The sequence below is a fragment of the Salvelinus sp. IW2-2015 genome, linkage group LG7 (assembly GCF_002910315.2).
Source record: "Salvelinus sp. IW2-2015 linkage group LG7, ASM291031v2, whole genome shotgun sequence".
Classification (NCBI taxonomy): Eukaryota; Metazoa; Chordata; class Actinopteri; order Salmoniformes; family Salmonidae; genus Salvelinus; species Salvelinus sp. IW2-2015.
In genome coordinates this window covers 21,488,125-21,505,709 of record NC_036847.1, presented here as the reverse complement: position 1 = coordinate 21,505,709, position 17,585 = coordinate 21,488,125, and the positions used below count along the sequence as shown (strand labels likewise).

Here is a 17,585-nt window from a genome sequence, read left to right as displayed (position 1 = left end):
TAGAGCGTTAGCTCATAGTTTAGGGACCCCCATTTTTCCCGTGGATGTGCCCTTCCCCGTTCACGCCTTAGATAGTCGACCATTATGATCATGGTTGATTAGGGAGGTCACCGCACCTTTGGGTATGGTGACGCAGGGGGTCATACGGAGAGAATATGTCTCCTTCTCATTGACTCCTGCGTTTCCCGTGGTGCTGGGCCTACCCTGGTTAGCTTGTCATAACCCCACTGTTTCTTGGCCACAGAGGGCTCTCACGGGGTGGTCGCGAGAGTTCTCAGGTAGGTGTTTAGGGGTTTCCGTAGGTGCTACAACGGTGGAGAGTCCAGAACAGGTCTCCACCGTGCGCATTCCCCCTGAATATGCCGATTTGGCTCTCGCCTTCTCCAAAAAGAAGGCTACTCAATTACCACCTCATCGACGGGGCGATTGTGRGATAGACCTCCTGGTAGACACTGCACTTCCCAGGAGTCATGTGTATCCCCTCTCACAGGCGGAGACGGAGGCTATGGAAACATATGTCTCCGAATCCCTGCGTCAGGGGTATATTCGGTCCTCCACTTCACCCGCCTCCTCGAGTTTCTTTTTTGTGAAGAAGAAGGATGGGGGTCTGTGCCCATGTATTGACTATCGGGGTCTTAATCAGATCACTGTGAGGTATAGTTACCCGCTATCACTCATAGCTACAGCGATAGAGTCAATTCACGGGGCGCGCTTCTTCACCAAACTAGATCTCAGGAGRGCTTACAACCTGGTGCGTATCCGTGAGGTAGACGAGTGGAAGACGGCTTTCAGTACCACCTATTGGCACTATGAGTATCTCGTCATGCCGTACGGGTTGATGAATGTGCCATCAGTCTTCCAAGCCTTTGTAGACGAGATTTTCAGGGACCTACACGGGKAGGGTGTAGTGGTGTATATTGATGACATTTTGATATACTCCGCTACACGCACTGAGCATGTGTCCCTGGTGCGCAGAGTGCTTGGATCCTGAACCAGGGATTCAGAAACATATGTTTCCATAGCCTCCGTCTCCGCCTGTGAGAGGGGATCGCCTGTTGGAGCATGACTTGTACGTCAAGTCTGAGAAATGCCTGTTCTTCCAACAGTCCGTCTCCTTCCTAGGGTATCGCATTTCCACTTCAGGGGTGGAGATGGAGAGTGACCGCATTGCAGCCGTGTGTAATTGGCCGACTCCCACCACGGTAAAGGAGGTGCAGCGGTTCCTAGGGTTTGCCAATTACTAGGAGGTTTATCGGGGTTTTGGTCAGGTGGCAACTCCCATTACCTCACTGCTGAAGGGAAGCCCGGTGCGCTTGCAGTGGTCAGCTGAGGCGGACAGGGCTTTTAGTCACCTGAGGGCTCTTTTTACCTCGGTTCCCGTGCTGGCCCATCCGGATCCCTCTTTGGCATAGTGGAGGTGGACGAGTCCGAGGCTGGGATAGGAGCGGTGTTCTCTCAGCGCTCGGGTACACCACCGAAGCTCCGCCCCTGTGCCTTCTTCTCGAAGAAGCTCAGCCCGGCGGAGTGAAACTATGATGTGGGGGACCGGGAGCTGTTGGCTGTCGTCAAGGCCTTGAAGGCGTGGAGACGTTGGCTTGAGGGGGCTAAACACCCTTTTCTCATCTGGACTGACCACCGTAATCTGGAGTACATCCGGGCGGCGAGGAGACTGAACCCTCGCCAGGCAAGGTTGGCCATGTTTTTCACCCGTTTTGTATTTACCCTTTCATACAGACCAGGTTCTCAAAATGTTAAGGCAGACGTATTGTCCCAGCTGTATGACACAGAGGAGCGGCCCATGGATCCCACTCCCATACTCCCGGCCTCTTGCCTGGTAGCACCGGTAGTGTGGGAGCTGGACGCGGACATTGAGCAGGCGTTGTGTACAGAGCCCGCTCCCCTTCAGTGTCCGGCTGGGCATATGTACGTTCCGTCTGCTGTCCGCGACTGGCTAATCTATTGGGCCATACGTCACCCTCCTCTGGTCATCCTGGTATCGGTCGGACGGTGCGCTGTCTTAGTGAGAAGTACTGGTGGCCCACTTWAGCTAAGGACGTGAGGGTTTATGTTACCTCCTGCTCAGTGTGCGCTCAGTGCAAGGCTCCTAGACACTTGCCCAGAGGTAAGTTTACAACCCTTACCCGTTCCACAACGGCCATGGTCGCACCTGTCAGTGGATTTCATGACTGATCTTCCTCCTTCACAGGGAAACACCACTATCCTGGTTGTTGTGGATCGTTTCTCTAAGTCCTGCCGTCTCCTCTTTCTGCCCGGTCTCCCTACGGCCCTACAGACTGCGGAGGCCTTGTTTACACACGTCTTCCGGCACTACGGGGTGCCTGAGGATATAGTGTCTGATCGAGGTCCCCAGTTCACTTCAAGGGTCTGGAAGGTGTTCATGGAACATCTGGGGGTTTCGGTCAGCCTTACCTCAGGTTTTCACCCCGAGAGTAACGTGCAGGTGGAGAGAGTAAACCAGGATGTGGGAAGGTTTCTAAGGTCCTATTGCCAGGACCGGCCGGGGGAGTGGGCAGCGTTCGTGCCCTGGGCAGAGATGGCCCAGAACTCGCTCCGCAACTCCTCCTCAAACCTCACCCCCTTCCAGTGTGTATTGGGGTATCAGCCGGTTCTGACTCCTTGGCATCAGAGTCAGACCGAGGCTCCTGCTGTGGATGACTGGTTCCGGCGCGCGGAGGAGACATGGGACGCTGCTCATGTCCACCTTCAGCGTGTCGTGCTGCGCTAGAAAGTCGGCACAGACCGTCACCGCAGTGAGGCCCCGGTGTTCGCACCAGGGGATCGGGTCTGGCTCTCYACCCGAAACCTGCCCCTTCGCCTGCCCTGCCGGAAGCTGGGTCCGCGGTTTGTGGGGCCATTTAAAGTCCTGAGGAGAGTGAACGAGGTGTGTTATAGGTTACAGCTTCCCCCCGATTACCGCATTAACCCCTCGTTCCATGTGTCTCTCCTCAGGCCGGTGGTGGTTGGCCCACTCCAGAAGTCTGAGGTGCGGGAGGTTCCTCCGCCCCCTCTGGACATCGAGGGGGCCCCGGCGTACTCCGTTCATTCCATACTGGATTCGAGACGTCGGGCGAGGGGCCTTCAGTACCTCATGGACTGGGAGGGGTATGGTCCGGAGGAGAGATGCTGGGTTCCGGTGGAGGACGTGTTGGATCCTTCTATGCTGCGAGATTTCCACCCTCTCCATCCGGATCGCCCTGCGCCTCGCCCTCCGGGTCGTCCCCGAGGTCGGTGCCGACGCGCTGCTGGAGCCGTGCGTCAGGGGGGGGTACTATCACGAATTCCGCCGAAGTCGGTCCCTCTCCTTGTTCGGGTGGTGTCCGGCAGTCGACGTCACCGACCTTCTAGCCATCATTGATCAATTTTTCATTTTCCATTGGTTTTGTCTTGTCTTCCTACACACCTGGTTCCAGTCCCATTCATTACATGTTGTGTATTTAACCCTCTGTTTCCCCTCATGTCCTTGTCAGAGATTGTTTGTTGTATGTAGGTGTGTTATTTGTTCTGGTGTGCGACGGGTTTTGCACACTATTATGTTATTTTTGTATACTTTGGTTTTCGGAGGTTTTTTGAATGTTTATTAAACAGCTCCGTTTTTACCAAGTTCATTCTCCTGCGCCTGACTTCCCTGCCACCAGCACGCYCCGCATTACACAATGAGGTTAAGAGGAATCCTAGAATGTCAGCTAAAGACTTACAGAAATCTCTGGAACATGCTAACATCTCTGTTGGCGAGTCTACGATACGTAAAACACTAGGCAAGAATGGTGTTCATGGGAGGACACCACGGAAGAAGCCACTGCTGTCCAAAAAAACCATTGCTGCACATCTGAACTTTGCAAAAGTGCACCTGGATGTTCCACAGCGCTACTGCAAAATATTATGTGGACAGATTAAACTACAGTTGAGTTATTTGGAAGGAACAGAACACAATATGAGGAGAAAAAAAGGCACAGCACACCAGCATCAAAACCTCATCCCAACTGTAAAGTATGGTGGAGGGAGCATCATGGTTTGGGGCTGCTTTGCTGCCTCAGGGCCTGGACAGCTTGCTATGATCGACGGAAAAATGAATTCCCAAGATTATCAAGACATTTTGCAGGAGAATGTAAGGCTATCTGTCTGCCAATTAAAGCTCAAAAGAAGTTGGGTGATGCAACAGGATAATGACCCAAAACACAGAAGTAAATCAACAACAGAATGGCTTCAACAGAAGAAAATACACCTTCTGGAGTGGCCCAGTCAGAGTCCTGACCTCAACCCAATTGAGATGCTGTGGCATGACCTCYAGAGATCAGTTCACACCAGACATCCCAAGAATATTGCTGAACTGAAACAGTTTTGTAAAGAGGAATGGTCCAAAATTCCTCCTGATCGTTGTGCAGGTCTGATCCGCAACTACAGAAAACATTTGGTTGAGGTTATTGCTGCCAAAGGACGGTCAGCCAGTTATTAAATCCAAGGGTTCACATACTTTTCCCACCCTGCATTGTGGATGTTAACACGGTATGTTCAATAAAAACATGAAAACGTATAATTGTTTGTGTGTTATTAGTTTAAGCAGACTGTGTTTGTCTCTTGTTGTAACCTAGATGAAGATCATATCAATTGTATGCAGAAATCCAGGTATTTCCAAAGGGTTCACATACTTTTTCTTGCCACTGTAAGTATTCAGACCCTTTACTCAGTACTTTGTTGAAGCACCATTGGTAGCGAATACAGCATCGAGTCTTCTTGGGTATGACTCTACAAGCTTGGCACACCTGTATTTGGGCAGTTTCTCCCATTCTTCTCTGCAGATCCTCTCAAGCTCTGTCAGGTTGGATTGGGAGCATCGCTGCACTGCTATTTTCAGGTCTCTTCCAGAGATGTTCGATCGGGTTCAAGTCCAGGTTCTGGCTGGGCCACTCAAGGACATTCAGACTTGTCCCGAAGCCACTCATGCGTTGTCTTGGCTGTGTGCTTATGGTCATTGTCCCATTGGAAGGTGAACCTTGGCCCCAGACTGAGGTTCTGAGTGTTCTTGAGCAGGTTTTCATCAAGGATCTCTCTGTACTTTGCTCCGTTCATCTTTCTCTCAATCCTGACTAGTCTCCCAGTCCCTGCCACTGAAAAACATCCCCACAGCATGATGCTGCCACCACCATGCTTCACCGTAGGGATGGTATTGACCAGTTGATGAGCGGTGCCTGGTTTTCTCCAGACGTGACCAGTGGTGTAAAGTACTTAAGTAAAAATACTTTTAAGTACTACTTAAGTTGTTTTTGGGGTATGTGTACTTTACTATTTATATTTTTGCCAACTTTCACTTTGCTACATTCCCAAAGAAAATAATGTACTTTTTACTCCATACATTTTCCCTGACACCCAAAAGTACTCGTTACATATTGAATGCTTAGCAGGACAGGAAAATGGTCCAATTCACGCACTTGTCAACAGAACATCCTTGGTCATCCTTACTGCCACTGATCTGGCGGACACACTAAACACAAATGCTTCATTTGTAAATTATGTCTTAGTGTTGGAGTGTGCCCCTGACTATCCGTCAATAAAAAATATAAAAAATATTTTAAAAATATGCCATATGGTTTGCTTAATATAAGGATTTTGAAATGGTTTCTTTTGATACTTAAGTACATTTTAACAATTCCATTTACTTTTGATACTGAAGTATATTTAAAATCAAATACTTTTAGACTTTTACTCAAGTAGTATTTTACTGGGTGACTATCACTTTTACTTGAGTAATTTTCTATTAAGATATCTTTACTTTTACTCAAGTATGACAATTGAGTACTTTTTCCACAACTGGACGTGACGCTTGGCATTCAGGCCAAAGTGTTTAATCTTGGTTTCATCAGACCAGAGAATCTTGTTTCTCATGGTCTGAGAGTTCTTCAGGTGCCTTTTGGCAAACTCCAAGTGGGCTGTCATGTGCCTTTTACTGAGGAGTGGCTTCCGTTTGGCCACTCTACCATAAAGGCCTATTTGGTGGAGTGCTGCAGAGATGGTTGTRCTTCTGGAAGGTTCTCCCATCTCCACAGAGGAACTCTGGAGCTCTGTCAGAGTGACCATCGGGTTCTTGGTCACCTCCCTGACCAAGGCCCTTCTTCCCCGATTGCTCAGTTTGGCCGGGCGGCCAGCTCTAGGAAGAGTCTTAGCAGTTCCAAACTTCTTCCATTTAAGAATGATTGAGGCTACTGTGTTCTTGGGTACCTTCAATGCTGCAGACATTTTTTGGTACCCTTCCCCAGATCTGTGCTTCGACACAATCCTGTCTCGGAGCTCTACGGACAATTATTTTGACCACAAAGCTTGTTTTTTTCGTCTGACTTGCACAGTCAACTGTGGGACACTATATAGACAGGTGTGTGCCTTTCCAAATCATGTCCAATCAATTGAATTTACCACAGCTGGACTCTAATCAAGTTGTAGAACATCTCAAGGATGATCAATGGAAACAGGATGCACCTGAGCTCGATTTCAAATCTCATAGCAAAGGGTCTGAATACTTATGTAAATAAGGTATTTCTGTTTGTGTTTTGTCATTATGGGGTATTGTGTGTAGATTTATGAGGGGAAAAAATTATTTAATCAATTTAGAATAAGTCTGTAACGTAACAAAATGTGAAAAAAACGAAGGAGTCTGAATACTTTCCGAATGCACCGTATTCAATTCCAGCCATTACAATGAGCTTTTCCTCCTATAGCTCCTCCTACCAGCCTCCCCTGGCACACACACACATTGTCTGATCAGTCTGATAATTGACTGGGACTGGGCCCTGGACTTGAGGTTAGAGAGACTGACCAGAAATATTGCTGGTTCAAGCCCCGAGCTAGGCAATAAATAAAAATGAGAAGCTGGCTTTTGCTAAACATACATGAGGTGTTTAAGGTGTTTAACAATGTTTATTCTCTTCACCCTGAGGTGAAGACATTACAAAACACATTGGTTAACATCGTGATAGTAGGACTAGCACAACAGAACATTAAAGCAAAGCAATTTTCTGCCAGAAACCAACTCACAAGGTATAGTTCCAGGAATTCCCTAAAAATGTTTAAAACCCACTTTCTTGATATACTCAAACTGTCTTTGTGGCAACCAAGATAATTAATTGCACCATTTTCTATTGTCTGATGTGGTCACTAGCCAAACTATGTTTTCTCATGACAACAGTTTGCGGTGAAGTTGAGGAGGATCTGCAACTTTCTGATGACTGTTGTTAAAAGTGATGTTGCCAGGATAAAATGGCATTAGGAAATGCAGACTTCTAAAGGGAAGTTTAAGATGCAAATTCACCTCTTTCCCAATCTGTAAATCTTCCTGGAACTTCTACCAATCTTCCATCTACCACAATCATGCCATTCAAATCTACTTGGAAAGTTGTCATGAGTTGAAACTGTCATAGTACCAGGGTACGCTTTTATTTGGAAAGGGGGGCAACTTCAGGTAAAACTATTTTGAAGGGATACAGAGATGACAAGCACGCGCTTTCGAGTTGTTTGAGCAGTCTGGTGAGGTTGAGAACTAACTAACCAGTCAGGGTTAGGGGTAAGTTACAGCCAGTGTTCTTGATTAACATACATGCTCAGAGCCAGGGGACAGAGGTATAACACAAGAGGCTAAAGCTTAGCCCACGGAATCACAATGACAAATGAATTGAGGGACTTGTGTGTTCAATCAGGCTATGTGTGTGAGAGCTGTACTGAAAAGACGGAGACATTTATGAAATGTTGAAAGATCTGTCACAGAAAAGGTGATATCCCTCATTTAAATGTTCAGAGAAATTGTGTAACAGCAATATTGTAAGAGAGCGAGCACAAATATTTGCTTAAACAAAAGAGCAATGTTTGTGCAGTGCTGTTGAAATATTCTAAAGAGCTACCATGTGCCAACACAGTTGGATGAATCATCAGAGTAAGTTAATAGACACATCTAACATCTCAGTGTTGGTTTGATGCCAATGACAGATTATGCCCCTTGCCTATAGCAATTAAAATATTTAAAAACCTGTCATTGAAGTTGTTGATGCACAGTTTCAATGGGCCGCACCCTGCAACAACATATACTTTATTTTTGTAATATATTTTCATTGAAGAGTTGAAAGTGCAGAAGAGTGACCATGTTACACTAACTAGGTAAATCAACATTGTTTCTACGTCATTTCAACAAACAAAAAAATCTATGTGATGATGTTTAATCAATGTGGGAAAATTATTGGATTTGCAAAAAGTCATCAATGTAAGGGAATTTTGTATTTTTAGTCATTACCTTGCTTCATAAATTTGAAGAGCACATGCAATTGATCTAAGATATTACCAATTGCCTTCAGGGGAAAACTGTAACATAGGCAGATTCTATGACAGGAGGTGTGGTTCTGGACAATGACACTGCTGTCACATTGACAAAATACAGTCAATCATACCTGGGTGCAAATGAGTTTGCTGCCGTTTGTTGCCCAACTGCCCCAATGTAATGAAGTAAATAGTAAATATTTGAAAAATGCAATCATGCAAACTAGGTTTTCAAAGTCAATCACTGGTTGCAGATGGAAGGTGCAGAAGAGTAACAACACTGTTACACTAACTGATTGAATCAACGTTGTTTCTATGTCATTTCAACAACAAATAAATATATGTCATGACGTTTAATCAACGTGGGAAAATGATTGGATTTGCAAAAAGTAAATGTCAGGGAATTTTGTCAAAATTTCAGATATCAAAACTAACCGTTGAACTGGGTGGGTAACCTCTTCCATCCACTCAACCCTTGATCCAACCCACTATTACATAATATCATAGTAAGTAACTCATCTTGTCTTCAAACATATTTTCACTGTCATTATCACGCTCTGCTATAGCCTTCTCCCCTGCTGTCTCAGGTGGATGAGCTCTAAGATATTTACATAATGCTCAAGGTTGCCAACATTCAAATGAGCAGCGTTCCCTGAGGCTGTATGCTCAGCAGATAAACAGAAACAAGTGAACTGTAGCGTTTTGGCAAGTTAGCCCCGCAGACCTAGTGATTGTAACCAAAAACCTCTTTAAACTGAAAAAGCACTTTGGTTGAAACACCCACCCACCCTGTCCATCAATTATGCCCTGGGGGTTTGACACAGCCTACTGTATGTGGAAGCTATCCCCCTTTTCTTCAGTCAGAGCTCTACACTATCCATGCCTTATACCTATGCAGCTTTACCTTATAATAATGACGTTTATATCCTGGTCTAATTGGATATGTATTGGCTATTCATAAGATTGGCTGACTTTTCAGTCAAATTTTACCATGCCAAAAACATGTAGATCAATTTTACCTGAGATTCAATCACCCACAAAGGTGACTGATGGCTGGGATTAATTTATGAATGAGGCTCTGTTACATTTGGTGCAGGGAAAATAATCCATTATCGTGGAGTGGGAACCTGAACAAAAACCAGTGACCGTCATCATAACCTGAGTTTAGGACTTTGATTTGGACACCTTATTGACATTAGTAGAGGAAAATGTATAGTTGATGAATGCAAGTTATTCATTCTCAAGTTGCTTGGTAAATATTACAGGCATCCATTTCCACTACCTGTACACAGTAAATAAACGTTTTTTGTCCTTATGCGTCTTTAGTGCATGATTAAAGCTAATCAGTTGAAGAAATTCATCTGGAGAGAAATGTATTACTGTAGTAACTGCAAAAATACTCAAGGCAAGATAAGTTAACATTCCAGTTCTTTTAAAAATCATAAAACTGAATATTAACTCTAAAATAAAATAAAAACATTTACTGAGTCGATAAATCTAAAGTATGTGCAAAATAAAGACCACGGAGATACGCCAAGCATTTTGTTTTCAGTGATAATTTAATCATACAAACGTTCGTTCAAACATACAGGAAAAATGCTTTCATATCTTTGCTGACTCTGTGTCTCATAAAATGTTCTGCTGTAGAATTCCAAAAGTCATCCATTCTAACTCCTGAAAACTTCACAGAAAAAAAAATCTATCATACCCCCTAAAAAAAGCAATGTATCACTCAATTCGTGACATCCGACTGTAAACAAAAAACATACAAATGTGGTGTGTGTCCCAAACGGTACCCTATATAGTAAGGAAACTATAAAGGGAATAGGGGGCAATTTGAGACACAACCAAGGAGATTAAATGGGCAGTGTATACCTGTTACGACGAGGAGAAACATTTGTCATTACCTTGCTTCATAAACTTGAAGAGCACATGCAATTGATCTAAGATATTACCAAATGCCTTCAGGGCATAACTGTAACATAGGCAGATTAGCCATGACAGGTGGTGTGGTTCTGGACAATGACACTACTGTGACATTGTCAAAGTAGAGGCAATCATCCCTGGGGGCAAATGAGTTTGCTGCCGTTTGTTTCCCAACTGCCCCAATGCAATGAAGTAAATAGTAAATATTTGAAAAATGTAATCTTGCAAGCCAGGTTTTCAAAGTCAATCCCTGGTTGCAGATGGAAAGATAACAAAACCGAGGAGGACCACACATGTAGCCTACCACCAGGCATGTAGTGTCCCAGGCATGTAGTGTCCCAGGCATGAAACTGAAGCATAAAGACAACTGGCCATCATAAGGAGCAATAGTAAAATATCTCACGTTTGGGCTGGAGGCCAAACTACTCAGTGCATAGAGATTAGCCAGTTAGTGCAAGTAATTTAAAACATTCTTTAAAATATAGTATTTTGAGGGACTAACGAATTGAAGGCCTGTATATTTGAATAAATGGTTGGGTTTAACATTGTCTGAGCAAGAGGACACTGTAATTGTAATTTCTGAATTTTCTCTCAAGAACAGATTCATTTTCCTGGGCTTTGGAATAAATAATAATTAACAAAAATAGCTAGAAAATCTGAAAACCTTAAATGAAGCTGTCTCTTCAAGGCAAATGTATAAGATCTTTGGGCAGATAAAACAAAAATGCTTCAAAACAACATAGCTCTACATTCAGCAAATACATTCAACTCAAGATTACAAAACCAAGAAACGACACTGCTTTGCAACATGTGGACTTTTGCAATCTCACAGAACAAAATTATGAAGCCCTATTAAAACAAATTGAACCTACAGGGTGGCGATATAATCTACTTTCCAAGTATTGATCCTGACATGGATGGTCCTTTGAGTAAATGTTAGTTAATGTTTCTTTTATTACCAATTGGTAAGAGGGAAACTGCAATTTTGCTAAAGACCTCCCTCTAGTGGATGAATATACTGTAGCTCAACTTCAGAGTAACAGAACCAACCAACAATCAAAAGTGAAGCTACAGCAAATGGGATTTGCATGTGAATAAGCTGTTCTTCCTTTGTTGTTACCAGAAAAACATCAAAAACAATACATGCTTATCAGGCTGCTAAATTTGCTCAATTATTCTCCTGTCCCTAAAAAGTATACACTGTGAAATTAGGATTTTTAAAAGTATGAAAAGAAAAGAGGTTACTTTTTTTTTTTTTTTAAGTCAGCTTAGGAACTAGAGGATCAGTACGCAAAATAAATGGCTTTTCCTCCCTAGTCTGTCTCTTTCAGGTTGCATAAACCACGCAAATACACATACCCACGCACATGCACACTCCGACGCAAACACACACTCCTCCTTTCATCACTGCAGTCTCAACAGCATTCMGACACGACAACTAAATAACTAAAAATAAAGACCAGAAAAAAAAACTTATATCTCATCTCTTTAAAAAAAGATTTGTAGCACTCATTTTTAWCTTAGCATTCACACATGCATACACTGGATGTGGGATCTTGTTGGTTGAGTCGTATGCTGGGAGAACAGAGCAGCTTTGTCTTCTGGTTTCCGTTTGTGTTGCGTAAAGTGGAGGGGGAACTTTGCATAAGTGTTTGTATGAATCTCAGGTTACTCTACCAGCCACAAGTAAAGTCTCCTCCCTCAATAGTTGGTGTGAATCCAGGAACACAGTGGTGCCTGGATGTGACGATGTTTCCCGAGTTTTAAGATTGCCCAAAAGGATAGGGTTCGTGAATACCCTGTGGGTAAAAGATAAAGAAACATTTCGTGGATATAGATTTTTTTTTATAAATACAAAGTTGTTATTGTACTGATGAGCTATGGTATAATTGAACAATGAAGGGTATCCCTAAAAAGTTTGCAGTTGCTTCACATAGGCCTTACCTGACTGTAAGTCACTAGGTTGCTTTGGAGCCCGTTTGTTGCTATATTCACAGAGTTGTGTGACAGTCCATTTTGCTCTTGCTGCATTCGGTCCGGGCCACCCTCCCAGACGTCCGCGGGGTCCTTGAGGCCGCTATCGTCACGGTGACTGTTATCGTGGCCACCGGCGTGTTTCTGTGGCGAGGCGAAGGGGTTGTAGTCTCCCTCCACGTTGCGGGCAGGCTGGGTGTTGAACTCGGCCTGGAAGGAGGACATCTGCTGCGTCACGCCCAGGAGGCCTCCCACCTCCACGCTGACGATTACCCAGATCACATCTACAGTGGGGAGTAACACTCCACATTTTTCATTGGTAGAATTGGTGCTCTGAACGTTAAAGCAGCAGAAAATAAGATTGAGATACAGCCTATATGAATTCTATCTACTTTTAAAGCACATGTTATGCCCTAGAAACTAATATGTAACACTGTAAAGACATTAGTTTATTATAAAAGCTAAAATGTTGATACAAATCCCTGTTATTATTACAAAGTCATTTGTGGAATATTAGGTTTCTGTGCCCCCAAATGTTTGGATATACTGGTAAAGTTAGCTAGCTAGCCAATTAGGTAACATGACTGAACAAAGTGTAAACAAATGGTTAACGACGCGCAAGTAGTTTTACAACGGCACACAACATGGTTTATGAATGTAAAATGCATTCCCGGCTATAGGAAGATAAAAAATGTTGCGCCTGTAATATGGGTCAGATCTTTTGACRTGGGGGTACGTTTGTTAAATCACTTTTGCCATCTACTCCGATTACAGAGTGTGCCTGAGTGCAGAATAACTGATTAATTTACGAAAGCGCAACACACGTTAAATATGACATGTGTCAGTAAACGTCGGCAAAATCGTTTTAAAATAAATTGCTGCCAGCAGCACAGTTACWGTCACTAAAMCTCTAGATAACATGAAAACAGTCTAACCAGCTCTGCTAAGGCGAGTAAATTGGTCAGTGGGGTGATCTCTCATTTGTGTCTGGAATTAGCTACCAAGCTAGCCAACTTTAGCCAGTTAGATTTGGCCATTGACTGCCGTTGTGAGGTCAGAATGCTTGGATCAACCCTWCTCATCAGCCAGTGTCCAGTGTGCGCTCTGAATGCTCCGAGAACAAAATGCTCTGAATTTACAAACAAACAATCTGAATACGCTCAATGTACGAACGGCACAGAACGCACTCTGACACACTGGAGGCAAATGAAACACGCACCACTGGTTCATCTATCAGCAAGCCGTTTTCACTATAGAAATGGTGCAACCAGGATGCTTTTTTCCCTAGGGCACTCGGAAACAACAGTACAGCGAAGCCTTAACATTACAACAATTATTATCTGGGAGATTTTTTTCCTAGTTGCACAGTCCTCCCAAAATTGTTATCCTGGTCGCACAGCAAAATATTTTGTCACACTTCAGAGCCCTGATTAGACCTTCAATATATTCAAGTGATGTAAACGCTAACTTTGGTGAATTCAACATTAGKCTGCGGTAASACTTTACATTAAAGTATACTTTATAAAGGATGTATAAAAGTTTAAAACGATAAATTAGTTTACAGATGATTAGAATTGTTTAAATTGTTAACAACAGTTGTGTGCTTATCATTAAGCTGGTTGCCAAATGAAATTTCTCACCCCCATAGAAGAGTCCGGTGGCTGTGCACATCCTCCACTGGCCCTGGTACATGCCAGGGGAAAGGGGGCTGCGCATCTGTACGCTGACATCAGCCATCTCCTGGGGGTTTAATGAGCGCACCATCACCATGTTCACATGACCAAACTGGTCCCCTCCAACATACTTCAGACATACCCCAGGGGGCCAAGACTCTGCTCCTGCAAGAGACAAATAAACAAAACATGCATGATGAAATGAATAAACAATAACCTCAATTGCCAGCTCCAGTAACGATCAGTAGCTTGTTTGGGATGCTGTTTACTACTAGGATAGAACTTCAAAGCCTGAAAGCTAACAGTATAAGGCCTTGTCAACACTGTTGTCAACACTGTCTATGACTGTGTGCAGCTCCTAAAGTTTTTTTCTCTCACTACAACCAACCTGTGTTCTGTATCCTCCACGTCTTKGTGAATGGCGTGTCAGGGGGCACAGACTCCCCCTCCCCGATCGTCACATCCCCAACAAAAGACATGCATGGTGCGTTGATGTTGGGGCTTTCYAAGTCATAGTAGGCTCCGATGGCTGCTTGTAAGTTCCTATAAGAGACGTAACAATTTAGGGAAAGGAATGCATATCAGTTAGTAGAACACAACAATCCCCAGAGGTTAAAAAGAGGGGGTTAACTAGAAGCAAAAATCWATATCATATTTTTACCAAAAGAAGGCCTGCTTATTGAACTGGCCAAAAACAGGGTGCATGGAGAAAATMTATGGATGACCTATGCTCCTTATGGAATAAATTGGTTTAAGACAAGTCAGTATGTCAAATATGAATCTCAGCAGTGAAACTTGTATTGCCTCTTGGATCCCTCCCGTMACATACGGATATAATGATAGGGAGCCAAGCCTACTTAAGCCACCACCCCTAAAGGCCTTTACTAACAAGCTGGTCAACAGGAATTAAACAAAATATTCTAAATATTTCTGAAATTCTCTGACATAAGAGGGTTTTCAAACATTCCTTCCTCATACAATTTGGCCAGATGTCTGAGGGGACATTGACCTTTTGAATTATGCATGTTCTTCAGAGCAACACTACAGAAATCTGAATGTGCAGCAACATACCTACTGTCATAATGTAGCTGTGTGTGCAGCGGTTCTAATTTTAGACAGTAATTGCACTTCCAGAATGAGCTAATTAATTACATTAAAAAACAAATTGTGACACGTTTCCACTGCAGAACACAGTTGTGTGGGGGCAAAGCTTCCACCAGTAACATTGTTGCCCATGAAACTTGAATTGCACCAAGTTGTTACATAACACAGGCCGCAGCATGTTCCCTGATCTAAAGGAGGGTCTTGGAACCTTGTCGTGAGGCAGGCCGTGGTCTTGTAAAGGTCCTTGCTATCAGAGATCCTTGGAATGTCCCTACTCCATTGAAGTTTACATTTACAATTGTTAAGGGTAGTGTTTAGGGGTAGGTACGTCCCAAGTATCCCGTATAGCACTATCGGTCGTGTAATGACTGGGCACTTTCATGTGGAAAGAAATTCATAGCTGAAAAAGGAAAGCAGAATGGACAAACGAACCTCGTTGGTTGAAGCCTTCTGTTGTAGTTAGTTAGCTAGCTATGATTACTCTTGCTAATTATACTAGGCCCAGTTAATTCAAGTAGACCCTCTCCAGACATTAGAATTAGTCTGACCATAACACAACTGAACACTGGAAAATAAAGATATGTAATTGACACGTTCTCCTGTATAAAATGATAGAAAATAGACCCAGATCTGTCAATGATTTTTCAACCAAGGAAGGACTATCCTGGTTGTAGCCAATTAGCTAGCATGCAATCCAAATGAAAACCCAATTTAATTACATTTTCGATTTAAGAATATACACAKGACAATATAGTTTTGTCTCGTTGAATTGTAAATAAAAAGAAAGTCACAAATAAACCGTGTTGGCTGACTATCCGTCATGCAAGTAACAAAATCCTAGTATTAGCAATCACAGAGAGGCCACAATTCCCCGAACTCACCAATTGGTCATGTCCAAGAAGAAGGCGCATCCAGAGGGGTTCAGTTGAAACCCAAGCATTCTCTGAAACTCGGCTATGAGGATGTCCTTATCGGTAGTGCCCATGCAGCTAAATTTCTGCATTAACTCCGGGTCCAGGTCCAAATCCATGCCCTCCATCGCGGATTTCCCTGGACATAGACAGGGTTCCTTTCCTAATTTAGTCCGAGGCCTCAACCTGTCATAACAAACTCAACAACAACCCAAATGCGCATGTCATTGACAATTATGTGACTACGTCAACCCATGGCCTGTTCAAGATGGTCGATGTAGCAAGATAATCTGRAACAAAAACATCTGAGTAGGTCTCAGACTGTCCGCTATTTATTTTAGTACACATAATAGATTATTTAATCTGTACATCGCTTTAATATCAAACAACATGTGGTGAACACYTACACATTGTATTTTGTAATCGAATAAACGCAGCGCCTAGCTCAGGCCGACCTTCTTGAACTAGGCCACAGTTGGCGTTCATAAATTCACCATGGAGTGCGCTCTGGGCCGTTCGTAAATTTAGAGCGTTGTCAGGATGTTTTGTTCGTAAATTCAGATCGTTTCGCACTCAGGGCGAGGTTCTGACCTCACAAAGCAGTCAAGCACCCAAGCTATCTAGCTTGCTAGATACAATACTTTCTAACACGTGGGTGTGTTCGTAAATTCACTCTGGCTATTTATTCCGATTTCAAATCTGAGTGCTATAGCGCAGAATAACTGATGAATTTACGAACATGCAACACCCGTTGAATATGACCGGTGTCAGTAAACTACTGCGAAAAAAGTAATTAAACTGTTCAACTATTGTCTTTCACTCTTTGAGTCAACTACTCACCACATTTTAAGRACTGCAGTGCAAGCTAGCTGTAGTTAATGCTTTCAGTACAAGATTCATTCTCTGATCCTTTGATTGGGTGGACAACATGTTAGTTCACGCTGCAAGAGCTCTGATCAAATCAAATGTATTTATATAGCCCTTCTTACATCAGCTGATATATCAAAGTGCTGTACAGAAACCCAGCCTAAAACCCCAAACAGCAAGCAATGCAGGTGTAGAAGCACGGTGGCTAGGAAAAACTCCCTAGAAAGGCCAAAACCTAGGAAGAAACCTAGAGAGGAACCAGGCTATGAGGGGTGGCCAGTCCTCTTCTGGCTGTGCCGGGGGAGATTATAACAGAACATGGCCAAGATGTTCAAATGTTCATAAATGACCAGCATGGTCAAATAATAATAATCACAGTAGTTGTCCAGGGTGCAACAAGCCAGCACCTCAGGAGTAAATGTCAGTTGGCTTTTCATAGCCGATCATTGAGAGTATCTCTACCTGCTCCTGCTGTCTCTAGAGAGTTGAAAACAGCAGGTCTGGGACAGGTAGCACGCCCYGTGAACAGGTCAGGGTTCTATAGCCGCAGMCAGAACAGTTGAAACTGGAGCAGCAGCACAGCCAGGTGGACTGGGGACAGCAAGGAGTCATCAGGCCAGGTAGTCCTGTGGCCCCATCCGACGATATCCCCAGACAGGGCCAAACAGGCAGGATTTAACCCCAGCCACTTTGCAAAAGCACAGCCCCCACACCGCTAGAGGGATGTCTTCAACCACCAACTTACCATCCTGAGACAAGGCCGAGTATAGCCCACAAAGATCTCCGCCACGGCACAACCCAAGGGGGGGCGCCAACC

At 43.8% G+C, this 17,585-nt stretch overlaps 1 protein-coding gene across 1 annotated transcript; it reads right to left on the bottom strand.

The window, feature by feature from the left end:
• Positions 1 to 11,478: 11,478 nt before the first annotated feature.
• LOC111966586 (protein ILRUN) lies at positions 11,479 to 16,123 on the bottom strand. The gene is made up of 5 exons (XM_023991356.2): positions 15,872 to 16,123; positions 14,275 to 14,429; positions 13,854 to 14,051; positions 12,184 to 12,497; positions 11,479 to 12,038 (listed from the first exon to the last, which is right to left on the bottom strand). The coding sequence occupies exons 1-5, from the start codon at positions 16,027 to 16,029 to the stop codon at positions 12,003 to 12,005; spliced, it is 861 nt and encodes a 286-aa protein (XP_023847124.1). The 5' UTR covers positions 16,030 to 16,123; the 3' UTR covers positions 11,479 to 12,002.
• Positions 16,124 to 17,585: the final 1,462 nt, after the last annotated feature.